This window comes from Salvelinus fontinalis, chromosome 12, assembly GCF_029448725.1.
Source record: "Salvelinus fontinalis isolate EN_2023a chromosome 12, ASM2944872v1, whole genome shotgun sequence".
Lineage (NCBI taxonomy): Eukaryota > Metazoa > Chordata > Actinopteri > Salmoniformes > Salmonidae > Salvelinus > Salvelinus fontinalis.
The window spans coordinates 59074208-59090246 of NC_074676.1; the positions used below are offsets into that span (position 1 = coordinate 59074208).

At 51.7% G+C, this 16039-nt stretch overlaps 2 protein-coding genes across 4 annotated transcripts in view; both read right to left on the reverse strand.

Annotated features, from left to right (window-relative positions):
• The window catches only part of slc9a7 (solute carrier family 9 member 7), a 173967-nt gene that overhangs the window by 112687 nt on the left and 45241 nt on the right, over positions 1-16039 (reverse strand). The gene's annotated exons all lie outside the window — the stretch shown is intronic.
• On the reverse strand, positions 7143-13913 carry LOC129867649 (trichohyalin-like). The gene is made up of 2 exons (XM_055941221.1): positions 9219-13913; positions 7143-9045 (listed from the first exon to the last, which is right to left on the reverse strand). Exons 1-2 carry the CDS (start codon positions 10337-10339, stop codon positions 8508-8510), a joined length of 1659 nt encoding a protein of 552 aa, XP_055797196.1. The 5' UTR covers positions 10340-13913; the 3' UTR covers positions 7143-8507.

Sequence of the window (16039 nt, forward strand, 5' to 3'; positions counted from 1 at the left end):
ACTGACCCCTGGGTGCCAGAGTGTTGCTGCTGTGGAGAAGAGGTCCACCGGGACCCTCACTAAACTGACCCCTGGGTGCCAGAGTGTTGCTGCTGTGGAGAAGAGGTCCATCGGGACCCTCACTAAAGAGGTCCACCGGGACCCTCACTAAAGAGGTCCACCGGGACCCTCACTAAAGAGGTCCACCGGGACCCTCACTAAACAGGTCCACCGGGACCCTCACTAAAGAGGTCCACCGGGACCCTACCTAAAGAGGTCCACCGGGACCCTCACTAAACTGACCACTGGGTGCCAGAGTGTTGCTGCTGTGGAGAAGAGGTCCACCGGGACCTTCACTAAACTGACCCCTGGGTGCCAGAGTGTTGCTGCTGTGGAGAAGAGGTCCACCGGGACCCTCACTAAACTGACCCCTGGGTGCCAGAGTGTTGCTGCTGTGGAGAAGAGGTCCACCGGGACCCTCACTAAACTGACCCCTGGGTGCCAGAGTGTTGCTGCTGTGGAGAAGAGGTCCACCGGGACCTTCACTAAACTGACCCCTGGGTGCCAGAGTGTTGCTGCTGTGGAGAAGAGGTCCACCGGGACCCTCACTAAACTGACCCCTGGGTGCCAGAGTGTTGCTGCTGTGGAGAAGAGGTCCACCGGGACCCTCACTAAACTGACCCCTGGGTGCCAGAGTGTTGCTGCTGTGGAGAAGAGGTCCACCGGGACCCTCACTAAAGAGGTCCACCGGGACCCTCACTAAAGAGGTCCACCGGGACCCTCACTAAACAGGTCCACCGGGACCATCACTAAACTGACCCCTGGGTGCCAGAGTGTTGCTGCTGTGGAGAAGAGGTCCACCGGGACCCTCACTAAACTGACCCCTGGGTGCCAGAGTGTTGCTGCTGTGGAGAAGAGGTCCACCGGGACCCTCACTAAACTGACCCCTGGGTGCCAGAGTGTTGCTGCTGTGGAGAACAGGTCCACCGGGACCCTCACTAAAGAGGTCCACCGGGACCCTCACTAAAGAGGTCCACCGGGACCCTCACTAAAGAGGTCCACCGGGACCCTCACTAAACAGGTCCACCGGGACCTTCACTAAAGAGGTCCACCGGGACCCTACCTAAAGAGGTCCACCGGGACCCTCACTAAACTGACCCCTGGGTGCCAGAGTGTTGCTGCTGTGGAGAAGAGGTCCACCGGGACCCTCACTAAACTGACCCCTGGGTGCCAGAGTGTTGCTGCTGTGGAGAAGAGGTCCACCGGGACCATCACTAAACTGACCCCTGGGTGCCAGAGTGTTGCTGCTGTGGAGAAGAGGTCCACCGGGACCCTCACTAAACTGACCCCTGGGTGCCAGAGTGTTGCTGCTGTGGAGAAGAGGTCCACCGGGACCCTCACTAAACTGACCCCTGGGTGCCAGAGTGTTGCTGCTGTGGAGAAGAGGTCCACCGGGACCCTCACTAAACAGGTCCACCGGGACCCTCACTAAACAGGTCCACCGGGACCCTCACTAAAGAGGTCCACCGGTACCCTCACTAAAGAGGTCCACCGAGACCCTCACTAAACAGGTCCACCGGGACCCTCACTAAACAGGTCCACCGGGACCGTCACTAAAGAGGTCCACCGGGACCGTCACTAAAGAGGTCCACCGGGACCGTCACTAAAGAGGTCCACCGGTACCCTCACTAAAGAGGTCCACCGAGACCCTCACTAAACAGGTCCACCGGGACCCTCACTAAACAGGTCCACCGGGACCGTCACTAAAGAGGTCCACCGGGACCGTCACTAAAGAGGTCCACCGGGACCGTTACTAAACAGGTCCACCGGGACCCTCACTAAAGAGGTCCACCGGGACCCTCACTAAACAGGTCCACCGGGACCCTCACTAAACAGGTCCACCGGGACCCTCACTAAACAGGTCCACCGGGACCCTCACTAAACAGGTCCACCGGGACCCTCACTAAACAGGTCCACCGGGACCCTCACTAAAGAGGTCCACCGGGACCCTCACTAAAGAGGTCCACCGGGACCCTCACTAAACAGGTCCACCGGGACCCTCACTAAACAGGTCCACCGGGACCCTCACTAAACAGGTCCACCGGGACCCTCACTAAACAGGTCCACCGGGACCATCACTAAAGAGGTCCACCGGGACCCTCACTAAAGAGGTCCACCGGGACCCTCACTAAACAGGTCCACCGGGACCCTCACTAAAGAGGTCCACCGGGACCCTCACTAAAGAGGTCCACCGGGACCCTCACTAAACAGGTCCACCGGGACCCTCACTAAAGAGGTCCACCGGGACCCTCACTAAACAGGTCCACCGGGACCCTCACTAAAGAGGTCCACCGGGACCCTCACTAAAGAGGTCCACCGGGACCCTCACTAAAGAGGTCCACCGGGACCCTCACTAAAGAGGTCCACCGGGACCCTCACTAAACAGGTCCACCGGGACCCTCACTAAAGAGGTCCACCGGGACCCTCACTAAACAGGTCCACCGGGACCCTCACTAAAGAGGTCCACCGGGACCCTCACTAAACAGGTCCACCGGGACCCTCACTAAAGAGGTCCACCGGGACCATTACTAAACAGGTCCACCGGGACCCTCACTAAAGAGGTCCACCGGGACCCTCACTAAACAGGTCCACCGGGACCATCACTAAAGAGGTCCACCGGGACCATCACTAAAGAGGTCCACCGGGACCCTCACTAAAGAGGTCCACCGGGACCCTCACTAAAGAGGTCCACCGGGACCCTCACTAAAGAGGTCCACCGGGACCCTCACTAAAGAGGTCCACCGGGACCCTCACTAAAGAGGTCCACCGGGACCATCACTAAAGAGGTCCACCGGGACCCTCACTAAAGAGGTTCACCGGGACCCTCACTAAAAAGGGGGGGCGGCAGGGTAGCCTAGTGGTTAGAGCGTTGGACTTGTAACCGAAAGGTTGCAAGTTCAAATCCCCAAGCTGACAAGGTACAAATCTGTCGTTCTGCCCCTGAACAGGCAGTTAACCCACTGTTCCTAGGCCGTCATTGAAAATAAGAATTTGTTCTTAACTGACTTGCCTAGTTAAATAAAGGTTAAAAAAAAAAAAAAAAAAAAGAACCACCTGGACCCTCACTAAAAAGGTCCACCGGGACCATCACTAAAAAGGTCCACCGGGACCCTCACTAAAGAGCTCGGGGCCCAGCCAGATTGATCTCACGACCATCAGTATACAACTGAGTCCTGGCGCTATAGGCCACAGATGGAGTTGACGGAGAGATCAGTGAAGACCAGAACTCCACCACAGATGGAGCTGACGGAGAGATCAGTGAAGACCAGAACTCCACCACAGATGGAGCTGACGGAGAGATCAGTGAAGACCAGAACTACACCACAGATGGAGCTGACGGAGAGATCAGTGAAGACCAGAACTACACCACAGATGGAGCTGACGGAGAGATCAGTGAAGACCAGAACTACACCACAGATGGAGCTGACGGAGAGATCAGTGAAGACCAGAACTCCACCACAGATGGAGCTGACGGAGAGATCAGTGAAGACCAGAACTACACCACAGATGGAGCTGACGGAGAGATCAGTGAAGACCAGAACTCCACCACAGATGGAGCTGACGGAGAGATCAGTGAAGACCAGAACTCCACCACAGATGGAGCTGACGGAGAGAGAGATCAGTGAAGACCAGAACTACACCACAGATGGAGCTGACGGAGAGAGAGATCAGTGAAGACCAGAACTACACCACAGATGGAGCTGACGGAGAGAGAGATCAGTGAAGACCAGAACTACACCACAGATGGAGCTGACGGAGATCTCAGTGATGACCAGAACTCGCTGTATGAACCTGAGAGATCAGAATCAATCACAGTCTTAGCCAAGATATACTATCGAAGAGAATGTGTAAAATCAAGCTGAAGGAGTTGTTCAATGTCTGCCATGAGCCAGGATGTCGCGCAGGTGTCATCAGTTCATCCCTGAATATAAATGGTTTTGCCATCACCATGGAGACAGTGTGTTGTGGGCCACAGGAGGAAGTGGGAGTCCCAGACCAGATTGGGAAAGTTGTTTGCAGGGAATCTGTTGGTGCCATCAGCGGTCGTCCTTACTGGCTGCTCTCGAGCAGGAGTATGATCTGTGGCCCATTGCCAACGGTGTGAGGAAACAGCTGGGGGCTATCGGAAAGTAAAAGGTACTGTCATATATTTTATAGTAAAATCAGAAGTATATAACTGATGATTCCAGTCAGTGTGTGAGGGCATTAACACACCACCTTGTGGTAAGTGCCGAAAATAACTAAAAGGAAGTCTACGAGATTATGTCAGATGTAGACATATAGAGAGAGATTACCTACAATGATTTGTGTAGCTTGTATCTGACTCTAGGACCATCCCAACAGACTCTCCTGAGTGCTCAGAGAGTGCCGGTCAGTTTGCATGAGCGGAAATGGAGAAGGAGCAGGCCATTCAACAGCGAATTCAAAGATACACCCATCCATAAAAGGAATCGGAGTGGAATTTTTTTCCCACAGGTTTTTTTTTTTAACCTGTTTCAACGTGCTACCTTGACCTGCTGTTTTGACTTTCTCTCTCCCGGACCTGCTGTTTTGACTTTCTCTCTCCCAGACCTGCTGTTTTGACTTTCTCTCTCCTTGACCTGCTGTTTTGACTTTCTCTCTCCCTGACCTGCTGTTTTGACTTTCTCTCTCCCGGACCTGCTGTTTTGACTTTCTCTCTCCCGGACCTGATGTTTTGACTTTCTCTCTCCCTGACCTGCTGTTTTGACTTTCTCTCTCCCGGACCTGCTGTTTTGACTTTCTCTCTCCCAGACCTGCTGTTTTGACTTTCTCTCTCCCAGACCTGCTGTTTTGACTTTCTCTCTCCCAGACCTGCTGTTTTGACTTTCTCTCTCCCAGACCTGCTGTTTTGACTTTCTCTCTCCCTGACCTGCTGTTTTGACTTTCTCTCTCCCGGACCTGCTGTTTTGACTTTCTCTCTCCCTGACCTGCCGTTTTGACTTTCTCTCTCCCTGACCTGCTGTTTTGACTTTCTCTCTCCCTGACCTGCTGTTTTGACTTTCTCTCTCCCGGACCTGCTGTTTTGACTTTCTCTCTCCCAGACCTGCTGTTTTGACTTTCTCTCTCCCTGACCTGCTGTTTTGACTTTCTCTCTCCCTGACCTGCTGTTTTGACTTTCTCTCTCCCTGACCTGCCGTTTTGACTTTCTCTCTCCCGGACCTGCTGTTTTGACTTTCTCTCTCCCTGACCTGCTGTTTTGACTTTCTCTCTCCCAGACCTGCTGTTTTGACTTTCTCTCTCCCGGACCTGCTGTTTTGACTTTCTCTCTCCCTGACCTGCTGTTTTGACTTTCTCTCTCCCTGACCTGCTGTTTTGACTTTCTCTCTCCCTGACCTGCTGTTTTGACTTTCTCTCTCCCTGACCTGCTGTTTTGACTTTCTCTCTCCCGGACCTGCTGTTTTGACTTTCTCTCTCCCGGACCTGCTGTTTTGACTTTCTCTCTCCCAGACCTGCTGTTTTGACTTTCTCTCTCCCTGACCTGCTGTTTTGACTTTCTCTCTCCCTGACCTGTTGTTTTCACTTTCTCTCTCCCTGACCTGCTGTTTTGATTTTCTCTCTCCCGGACCTGCTGTTTTGACTTTCTCTCTCCCGGACCTGCTGTTTTGACTTTCTCTCTCCCGGACCTGCTGTTTTGACTTTCTCTCTCCCGGACCTGCTGTTTTGACTTTCTCTCTCCCGGACCTGCTGTTTTGACTTTCTCTCTCCCAGACCTGCTGTTTTGACTTTCTCTCTCCCGGACCTGCTGTTTTGACTTTCTCTCTCCCAGACCTGCTGTTTTGACTTTCTCCCTGACCTGCTGTTTTGACTTTCTCTCTCCCTGACCTGCTGTTTTGACTTTCTCTCTCCCAGACCTGCTGTTTTGACTTTCTCTCTCCCAGACCTGCTGTTTTGACTTTCTCCCTGACCTGCTGTTTTGACTTTCTCTCTCCCAGACCTGCTGTTTTGACTTTCTCTCTCCCTGACCTGCTGTTTTGACTTTCTCTCTCCCTGACCTGCTGTTTTGACTTTCTCTCTCCCGGACCTGCTGTTTTGACTTTCTCTCTCCCTGACCTGCTGTTTTGACTTTCTCTCTCCCGGACCTGCTGTTTTGACTTTCTCTCTCCCTGACCTGCTGTTTTGACTTTCTCTCTCGCTGACCTGCTGTTTTGACTTTCTCTCTCCCAGACGTGCTGTTTTGACTTTCTCTCTCCCTGACCTGCTGTTTTGACTTTCTCTCTCCCTGACCTGCTGTTTTGACTTTCTCTCTCCCTGACCTGCTGTTTTGACTTTCTCTCTCCCTGACCTGCTGTTTTGACTTTCTCTCTCCCTGACCTGTTGTTTTCACTTTCTCTCTCCCTGACCTGCTGTTTTGATTTTCTCTCTCCCGGACCTGCTGTTTTGACTTTCTCTCTCCCGGACCTGCTGTTTTGACTTTCTCTCTCCCGGACCTGCTGTTTTGACTTTCTCTCTCCCGGACCTGCTGTTTTGACTTTCTCTCTCCCGGACCTGCTGTTTTGACTTTCTCTCTCCCAGACCTGCTGTTTTGACTTTCTCTCTCCCGGACCTGCTGTTTTGACTTTCTCTCTCCCAGACCTGCTGTTTTGACTTTCTCCCTGACCTGCTGTTTTGACTTTCTCTCTCCCTGACCTGCTGTTTTGACTTTCTCTCTCCCAGACCTGCTGTTTTGACTTTCTCTCTCCCAGACCTGCTGTTTTGACTTTCTCCCTGACCTGCTGTTTTGACTTTCTCTCTCCCAGACCTGCTGTTTTGACTTTCTCTCTCCCTGACCTGCTGTTTTGACTTTCTCTCTCCCTGACCTGCTGTTTTGACTTTCTCTCTCCCGGACCTGCTGTTTTGACTTTCTCTCTCCCTGACCTGCTGTTTTGACTTTCTCTCTCCCGGACCTGCTGTTTTGACTTTCTCTCTCCCTGACCTGCTGTTTTGACTTTCTCTCTCGCTGACCTGCTGTTTTGACTTTCTCTCTCCCAGACGTGCTGTTTTGACTTTCTCTCTCCCTGACCTGCTGTTTTGACTTTCTCTCTCCCTGACCTGCTGTTTTGACTTTCTCTCTCCCTGACCTGCTGTTTTGACTTTCTCTCTCCCTGACCTGCTGTTTTGACTTTCTCTCTCCCAGACGTGCTGTTTTGACTTTCTCTCTCCCTGACCTGCTGTTTTCACTTTCTCTCTCCCTGACCTGCTGTTTTCACTTTCTCTCTCCCGGAACTGCTGTTTTGACTTTCTCTCTCCCTGACCTGCTGTTTTGATTTTCTCTCTCCCGGACCTGCTGTTTTGACTTTCTCTCTCCCGGACCTGCTGTTTTGACTTTCTCTCTCCCTGACCTGCTGTTTTGACTTTCTCTCTCCCGGACCTGCTGTTTTGACTTTCTCTCTCCCAGACCTGCTGTTTTGACTTTCTCCCTGACCTGCTGTTTTGACTTTCTCTCTCCCTGACCTGCTGTTTTGACTTTCTCTCTCCCAGACCTGCTGTTTTGACTTTCTCTCTCCCAGACCTGCTGTTTTGACTTTCTCCCTGACCTGCTGTTTTGACTTTCTCTCTCCCAGACCTACTGTTTTGACTTTCTCTCTCCCTGACCTGCTGTTTTGACTTTCTCTCTCCCTGACCTGCTGTTTTGACTTTCTCTCTCCCTGACCTGCTGTTTTGACTTTCTCTCTCCCAGACCTGCTGTTTTGACTTTCTCTCTCCCTGACCTGCTGTTTTGACTTTCTCTCTCCCTGACCTGCTGTTTTGACTTTCTCTCTCCCTGACCTGCTGTTTTGACTTTCTCTCTCGCTGACCTGCTGTTTTGACTTTCTCTCTCCCAGACATGCTGTTTTGACTTTCTCTCTCCCTGACCTGCTGTTTTGACTTTCTCTCTCCCTGACCTGCTGTTTTGACTTTCTCTCTCCCTGACCTGCTGTTTTGACTTTCTCTCTCCCTGACCTGCTGTTTTGACTTTCTCTCTCCCAGACGTGCTGTTTTGACTTTCTCTCTCCCTGACCTGCTGTTTTCACTTTCTCTCTCCCTGACCTGCTGTTTTCACTTTCTCTCTCCCTGACCTGCTGTTTTCACTTTCTCTCTCCCGGACCTGCTGTTTTGACTTTCTCTCTCCCAGACCTGCTGTTTTGACTTTCTCTCTCCCTGACCTGCTGTTTTGACTTTCTCTCTCCCAGACCTGCTGTTTTGACTTTCTCTCTCCCTGACCTGCTGTTTTGACTTTCTCTCTCCCAGACCTGCTGTTTTGACTTTCTCTCTCCCAGACCTGCTGTTTTGACTTTCTCCCTGACCTGCTGTTTTGACTTTCTCTCTCCCAGACCTGCTGTTTTGACTTTCTCTCTCCCTGACCTGCTGTTTTGACTTCCTCTCTCCCTGACCTGCTGTTTTGACTTTCTCTCTCCCAGACGTGCTGTTTTGACTTTCTCTCTCCCTGACCTGCTGTTTTCACTTTCTCTCTCCCTGACCTGCTGTTTTCACTTTCTCTCTCCCGGACCTGCTGTTTTGACTTTCTCTCTCCCGGACCTGCTGTTTTGACTTCCTCTCTCCCGGACCTGCTGTTTTGACTTTCTCTCTCCCAGACCTGCTGTTTTGACTTTCTCTCTCCCAGACCTGCTGTTTTGACTTTCTCCCTGACCTGCTGTTTTGACTTTCTCTCTCCCAGACCTGCTGTTTTGACTTTCTCTCTCCCTGACCTGCTGTTTTGACTTCCTCTCTCCCTGACCTGCTGTTTTGACTTTCTCTCTCCCAGACGTGCTGTTTTGACTTTCTCTCTCCCAGACGTGCTGTTTTGACTTTCTCTCTCCCTGACCTGCTGTTTTCACTTTCTCTCTCCCTGACCTGCTGTTTTCACTTTCTCTCTCCCGGACCTGCTGTTTTGACTTTCTCTCTCCCGGACCTGCTGTTTTGACTTCCTCTCTCCCGGACCTGCTGTTTTGACTTTCTCTCTCCCAGACCTGCTGTTTTGACTTTCTCTCTCCCAGACCTGCTGTTTTGACTTTCTCTCTCCCAGACCTGCTGTTTTGACTTTCTCTCTCCCTGACCTGCTGTTTTGACTTTCTCTCTCCCTGACCTGCTGTTTTGACTTTCTCTCTCCCTGACCTGCTGTTTTGACTTTCTCTCTCCCGGACCTGCTGTTTTGACTTTCTCTCTCCCTGACCTGCTGTTTGACTTTCTCTCTCCCAGACCTGCTGTTTTGACTTTCTCCCTGACCTGCTGTTTTGACTTTCTCTCTCCCAGACCTGCTGTTTTGACTTTCTCTCTCCCTGACCTGCTGTTTTGACTTTCTCTCTCCCTGACCTGCTGTTTTGACTTTCTCTCTCCCGGACCTGCTGTTTTGACTTTCTCTCTCCCTGACCTGCTGTTTTGACTTTCTCTCTCCCGGACCTGCTGTTTTGACTTTCTCTCTCCCTGACCTGCTGTTTTGACTTTCTCTCTCGCTGACCTGCTGTTTTGACTTTCTCTCTCCCAGACGTGCTGTTTTGACTTTCTCTCTCCCTGACCTGCTGTTTTGACTTTCTCTCTCCCTGACCTGCTGTTTTGACTTTCTCTCTCCCTGACCTGCTGTTTTGACTTTCTCTCTCCCTGACCTGCTGTTTTGACTTTCTCTCTCCCAGACGTGCTGTTTTGACTTTCTCTCTCCCTGACCTGCTGTTTTCACTTTCTCTCTCCCTGACCTGCTGTTTTCACTTTCTCTCTCCCGGAACTGCTGTTTTGACTTTCTCTCTCCCTGACCTGCTGTTTTGATTTTCTCTCTCCCGGACCTGCTGTTTTGACTTTCTCTCTCCCGGACCTGCTGTTTTGACTTTCTCTCTCCCTGACCTGCTGTTTTGACTTTCTCTCTCCCGGACCTGCTGTTTTGACTTTCTCTCTCCCAGACCTGCTGTTTTGACTTTCTCCCTGACCTGCTGTTTTGACTTTCTCTCTCCCTGACCTGCTGTTTTGACTTTCTCTCTCCCAGACCTGCTGTTTTGACTTTCTCTCTCCCAGACCTGCTGTTTTGACTTTCTCCCTGACCTGCTGTTTTGACTTTCTCTCTCCCAGACCTACTGTTTTGACTTTCTCTCTCCCTGACCTGCTGTTTTGACTTTCTCTCTCCCTGACCTGCTGTTTTGACTTTCTCTCTCCCTGACCTGCTGTTTTGACTTTCTCTCTCCCAGACCTGCTGTTTTGACTTTCTCTCTCCCTGACCTGCTGTTTTGACTTTCTCTCTCCCTGACCTGCTGTTTTGACTTTCTCTCTCCCTGACCTGCTGTTTTGACTTTCTCTCTCGCTGACCTGCTGTTTTGACTTTCTCTCTCCCAGACATGCTGTTTTGACTTTCTCTCTCCCTGACCTGCTGTTTTGACTTTCTCTCTCCCTGACCTGCTGTTTTGACTTTCTCTCTCCCTGACCTGCTGTTTTGACTTTCTCTCTCCCTGACCTGCTGTTTTGACTTTCTCTCTCCCAGACGTGCTGTTTTGACTTTCTCTCTCCCTGACCTGCTGTTTTCACTTTCTCTCTCCCTGACCTGCTGTTTTCACTTTCTCTCTCCCTGACCTGCTGTTTTCACTTTCTCTCTCCCGGACCTGCTGTTTTGACTTTCTCTCTCCCAGACCTGCTGTTTTGACTTTCTCTCTCCCTGACCTGCTGTTTTGACTTTCTCTCTCCCAGACCTGCTGTTTTGACTTTCTCTCTCCCTGACCTGCTGTTTTGACTTTCTCTCTCCCAGACCTGCTGTTTTGACTTTCTCTCTCCCAGACCTGCTGTTTTGACTTTCTCCCTGACCTGCTGTTTTGACTTTCTCTCTCCCAGACCTGCTGTTTTGACTTTCTCTCTCCCTGACCTGCTGTTTTGACTTCCTCTCTCCCTGACCTGCTGTTTTGACTTTCTCTCTCCCAGACGTGCTGTTTTGACTTTCTCTCTCCCTGACCTGCTGTTTTCACTTTCTCTCTCCCTGACCTGCTGTTTTCACTTTCTCTCTCCCGGACCTGCTGTTTTGACTTTCTCTCTCCCGGACCTGCTGTTTTGACTTCCTCTCTCCCGGACCTGCTGTTTTGACTTTCTCTCTCCCAGACCTGCTGTTTTGACTTTCTCTCTCCCAGACCTGCTGTTTTGACTTTCTCCCTGACCTGCTGTTTTGACTTTCTCTCTCCCAGACCTGCTGTTTTGACTTTCTCTCTCCCTGACCTGCTGTTTTGACTTCCTCTCTCCCTGACCTGCTGTTTTGACTTTCTCTCTCCCAGACGTGCTGTTTTGACTTTCTCTCTCCCTGACCTGCTGTTTTCACTTTCTCTCTCCCTGACCTGCTGTTTTCACTTTCTCTCTCCCGGACCTGCTGTTTTGACTTTCTCTCTCCCGGACCTGCTGTTTTGACTTCCTCTCTCCCGGACCTGCTGTTTTGACTTTCTCTCTCCCAGACCTGCTGTTTTGACTTTCTCTCTCCCAGACCTGCTGTTTTGACTTTCTCTCTCCCAGACCTGCTGTTTTGACTTTCTCTCTCCCTGACCTGCTGTTTTGACTTTCTCTCTCCCTGACCTGCTGTTTTGACTTTCTCTCTCCCTGACCTGCTGTTTTGACTTTCTCTCTCCCGGACCTGCTGTTTTGACTTTCTCTCTCCCTGACCTGCTGTTTGACTTTCTCTCTCCCGGACCTGCTGTTTTGACTTTCTCTCTCCCTGACCTGCTGTTTTGACTTTCTCTCTCCCTGACCTGCTGTTTTGACTTTCTCTCTCCCTGACCTGCTGTTTTGACTTTCTCTCTCCCGGACCTGCTGTTTTGACTTTCTCTCTCCCAGACGTGCTGTTTTGACTTTCTCTCTCCCTGACCTGCTGTTTTCACTTTCTCTCTCCCTGACCTGCTGTTTTCACTTTCTCTCTCCCGGACCTGCTGTTTTGACTTTCTCTCTCCCGGACCTGCTGTTTTGACTTTCTCTCTCCCGGACCTGCTGTTTTGACTTTCTCTCTCCCAGACCTGCTGTTTTGACTTTCTCCCTGACCTGCTGTTTTGACTTTCTCTCTCCCAGACCTGCTGTTTTGACTTTCTCTCTCCCAGACCTGCTGTTTTGACTTTCTCTCTCCCAGACCTGCTGTTTTGACTTTCTCCCTGACCTGCTGTTTTGACTTTCTCTCTCCCAGACCTGCTGTTTTGACTTTCTCTCTCCCTGACCTGCTGTTTTGACTTTCTCTCTCCCTGACCTGCTGTTTTGACTTTCTCTCTCCCAGACCTGCTGTTTTGACTTTCTCTCTCCCTGACCTGCTGTTTTGACTTTCTCTCTCCCTGACCTGCTGTTTTGACTTTCTCTCTCCCTGACCTGCTGTTTTGACTTTCTCTCTCCCAGACGTGCTGTTTTGACTTTCTCTCTCCCAGACGTGCTGTTTTGACTTTCTCTCTCCCTGACCTGCTGTTTTCACTTTCTCTCTCCCGGACCTGCTGTTTTGACTTTCTCTCTCCCGGACCAACTTGTAAAAATCCGTTTCCACTACCATGTAGCCAGGTCACTTTCAATAAAGGCGTCAGCTAAATGACATTTATTATTAAAGTCTTCTTTGACTCTGACAACTAGCTGTCCAGTGTAGTTACCATTCCTTTCCACTAGATGGCAGCCAAAGCTAGTTAAAGTCACTACTCTAGCGACAGGGACACAGGGTTACTGCACGTTGAAAGTAGTTTTATCTTCAAAGCAAGTTTATCTGGTTACTCTTGAACCTGTTGTTATAGTGGACAAGCTAACGAGTACTATTTTTTACATAAGGCGCAGGTATTAGGTCTATGTCTTCAGGCTAGGCTACATTTACTAAATGAACTGGTTTTATTCAAACTCAATGTAGATGCCACTTGCTTCTGGGTATGCGCGCCTTATCGAAGAGACGACACACGCAGGGATGAGACGCCGTACACCTCGTCCAATTCTCCCATGTGCCCATAGGGTGAACTGGTGATAAACTGCCAGCCTGTATTCTCTGCAAACAAAACCATAAGAAAATTAGTCTGATACCGAAACTAAATGTGTGTAACCTTTATTTAACTAGGAAAGTCAGTTAAGAACAAATTCTTATTTACAACGATGGCCTACCGGGGAACAGCGGGTTAACTGCCTTGTTCAGGGACAGAGTTGTACCTTGTCAGCTCGGGGATTCGATCCAGCCAACCTATCGGTTACCGGCCCAACGCTCTAACCACCAGGCTACCTGCCGTCCCTACACTCTAACCACTAGGCTACCTGCCGTCCCTACACTCTAACCACTAGGCTACCTGCCGTCCCTACACTCTAACCACTAGGCTACCCTGCCGTCCCTACACTCTAACCACTAGGCTACCTGCCGTCCCTACACTCTAACCACTAGACTACCTGCCCCCCCCTACACTCTAACCACTAGGCTACCTGCCGTCCCTACACTCTAACCACCAGGCTACCTGCCGTCCCTACACTCTAACCACTAGTCTACCTGCCGTCCCTACACTCTAACCACTAGGCTACCTGCCGTCCCTACACTCTAACCACTAGGCTACCTGCCCCCCCTACACTCTAACCACTAGGCTACCTGCCGTCCCTACACTCTGACCACTAGGCTACCTGCCGTCCCTACACTCTAACCACTAGTCTACCTGCCGTCCCTACACTCTAACCACCAGGCTACCTGCCGTCCCTACACTCTAACCACCAGGCTACCTGCCGTCCCTACACTCTAACCACTAGTCTACCTGCCACCTCTACACTCTAACCACTAGGCTACCTGCCGTCCCTACACTCTAACCACTAGTCTACCTGCCGTCCCTACACTCTAACCACCAGGCTACCTGCCGTCCCTACACTCTAACCACCAGGCTACCTGCCGTCCCTACACTCTAACCACTAGTCTACCTGCCACCTCTACACTCTAACCACTAGGCTACCTGCCGCCTCTACACTCTAACCACTAGGCTACCTGCCGTCCCTACACTCTAACCACTAGGCTACCTGCCACCTCTACACTCTAACCACTAAGCTACCTGCCGTCCCTACACTCTAACCACTAGGCTACCTGCCGCCCCTACACTCTAACCACTAGGCTACCTGCCACCTCTACACTCTAACCACTAGTCTACCTGCCGTCCCTACACTCTAACCACTAGTCTACCTGCCGCCCCTACACTCTAACCACTAGGCTACCTGCCACCTCTACACTCTAACCACTAGTCTACCTGCCGTCCCTACACTCTAACCACTAGGCTACCTGCCACCTCTACACTCTAACCACTAGGCTACCTGCCGCCTCTACACTCTAACCACTAGGCTACCTGCCGTCCCTACACTCTAACCACTAGTCTACCTGCCGCCCCTACACTCTAACCACTAGGCTACCTGCCGTCCCTACACTCTAACCACTAGGCTACCTGCCCCCCCTACACTCTAACCACTAGGCTACCTGCCGCCCCTACACTCTAACCACTAGGCTACCTGCCACCTCTACACTCTAACCACTAGGCTACCTGCCGTCCCTACACTCTAACCACTAGGCTACCTGCCGTCCCTCCACTCTAACCACTAGGCTACCTGCCGTCCCTACACTCTAACCACTAGGCTACCTGCCGCCCCTACACTCTAACCACCAGGCTACCTGCCGGCCCACCGCTCTAACCACTAGTCTACCTGCTGGTTACCGGCCCAACACTCTAACCACCAGGCTACCTGCCGGCCCAACGCTCTAACCACTAGTCTACCTGCTGGTTACTAGTCCAACACTCTAACCACCAGGCTACCTGCCGGCCCAACGCTCTAACCACCAGGCTACCTGCTGGTTACCGGCCCAACACTCTAACCACTAGTCTACCTGCTGGTTACCGGCCCAACGCTCTAACCACCAGGCTACCTGCTGGTTACCGGCCCAACGCTCTAACCACCAGGCTACCTGCTGGTTACCGGCCCAACGCTCTAACCAGTAGGCTACCTGCTGGTTACCGGCCCAACACTCTAACCACTAGTCTACCTGCTGGTTACCGGCCCAACGCTCTAACCACTAGGCTACCTGCTGGTTACCGGCCCAACGCTCTAACCACCAGGCTACCTGCTGGTTACCGGCCCAACGCTCTAACCACCAGGCTACCTGCTGGTTACCGGCCCAACGCTCTAACCACTAGGCTACCTGCTGGTTACCGGCCCAACACTCTAACCACTAGGCTACCTGCTGGTTACCGGCCCAACGCTCTAACCACTAGGCTACCTGCTGGTTACCGGCCCAACACTCTAACCACTAGGCTACCTGCTGGTTACCGGCCCAACGCTCTAACCACTAGGCTACCTGCTGGTTACCGGCCCAACGCTCTAACCACTAGGCTACCTGCTGGTTACCGGCCCAACGCTCTAACCACTAGGCTACCTGCTGGTTACCGGCCCAACGCTCTAACCACTAGGCTACCTGCTGGTTACCGGCCCAACGCTCTAACCACTAGGCTACCTGCTGGTTACCGGCCCAACGCTCTAACCACTAGGCTACCTGCTGGTTACCGGCCCAACGCTCTAACCAGTAGGCTACCTGCTGGTTACCGGCCCAACGCTCTAACCACTAGGCTACCTGCTGGTTACTGGCCCAACACTCTAACCACTAGGCTACCTGCTGGTTACCGGCCCAACGCTCTAACCACCAGGCTACCTGCTGGTTACCGGCCCAACGCTCTAACCACTAGGCTACCTGCTGGTTACTGGCCCAACACTCTAACCAGTAGGCTACCTGCTGGTTACCGGCCCAACGCTCTAACCACCAGGCTACCTGCTGGTTACCGGCCCAACGCTCTAACCACCAGGCTACCTGCCGCCCCAAATCAATGTATTTATTATGAGCACGCCCCATTATTGGTTAGAATGAGATTTGATAAATCATGACGCTGTCTGCGATTCCAACTCTGGTCGTCTAATCTAAAGGTGAATGCATTACCATGGCGACAAACAGCGCTGGTGAAAAACATCGTTATAGGATACTGATATATACTGAGCACCTACCCACTACTGCTATTAGCTTTAAACTATTTATAATCAAGCAAAACTTCAATGA

What these genes read in the sequence shown, in the direction of transcription:
- LOC129867649 (XM_055941221.1), bottom strand. Translation starts at nt 10,339, where the DNA reads ATGTCTGGGAGAGAGAAAGTCAAAACAGCAGGTCAGCGAGAGAGAAAG. An exon ending in GGAGAAAGTCAAAACAGCAG is followed by an intron (nt 9,046 to 9,218) that starts GTCTGGGAGAGA and finishes TCAAAACAGCAG; the next exon opens with GTCTGGGAGAGAGAAAGTCA.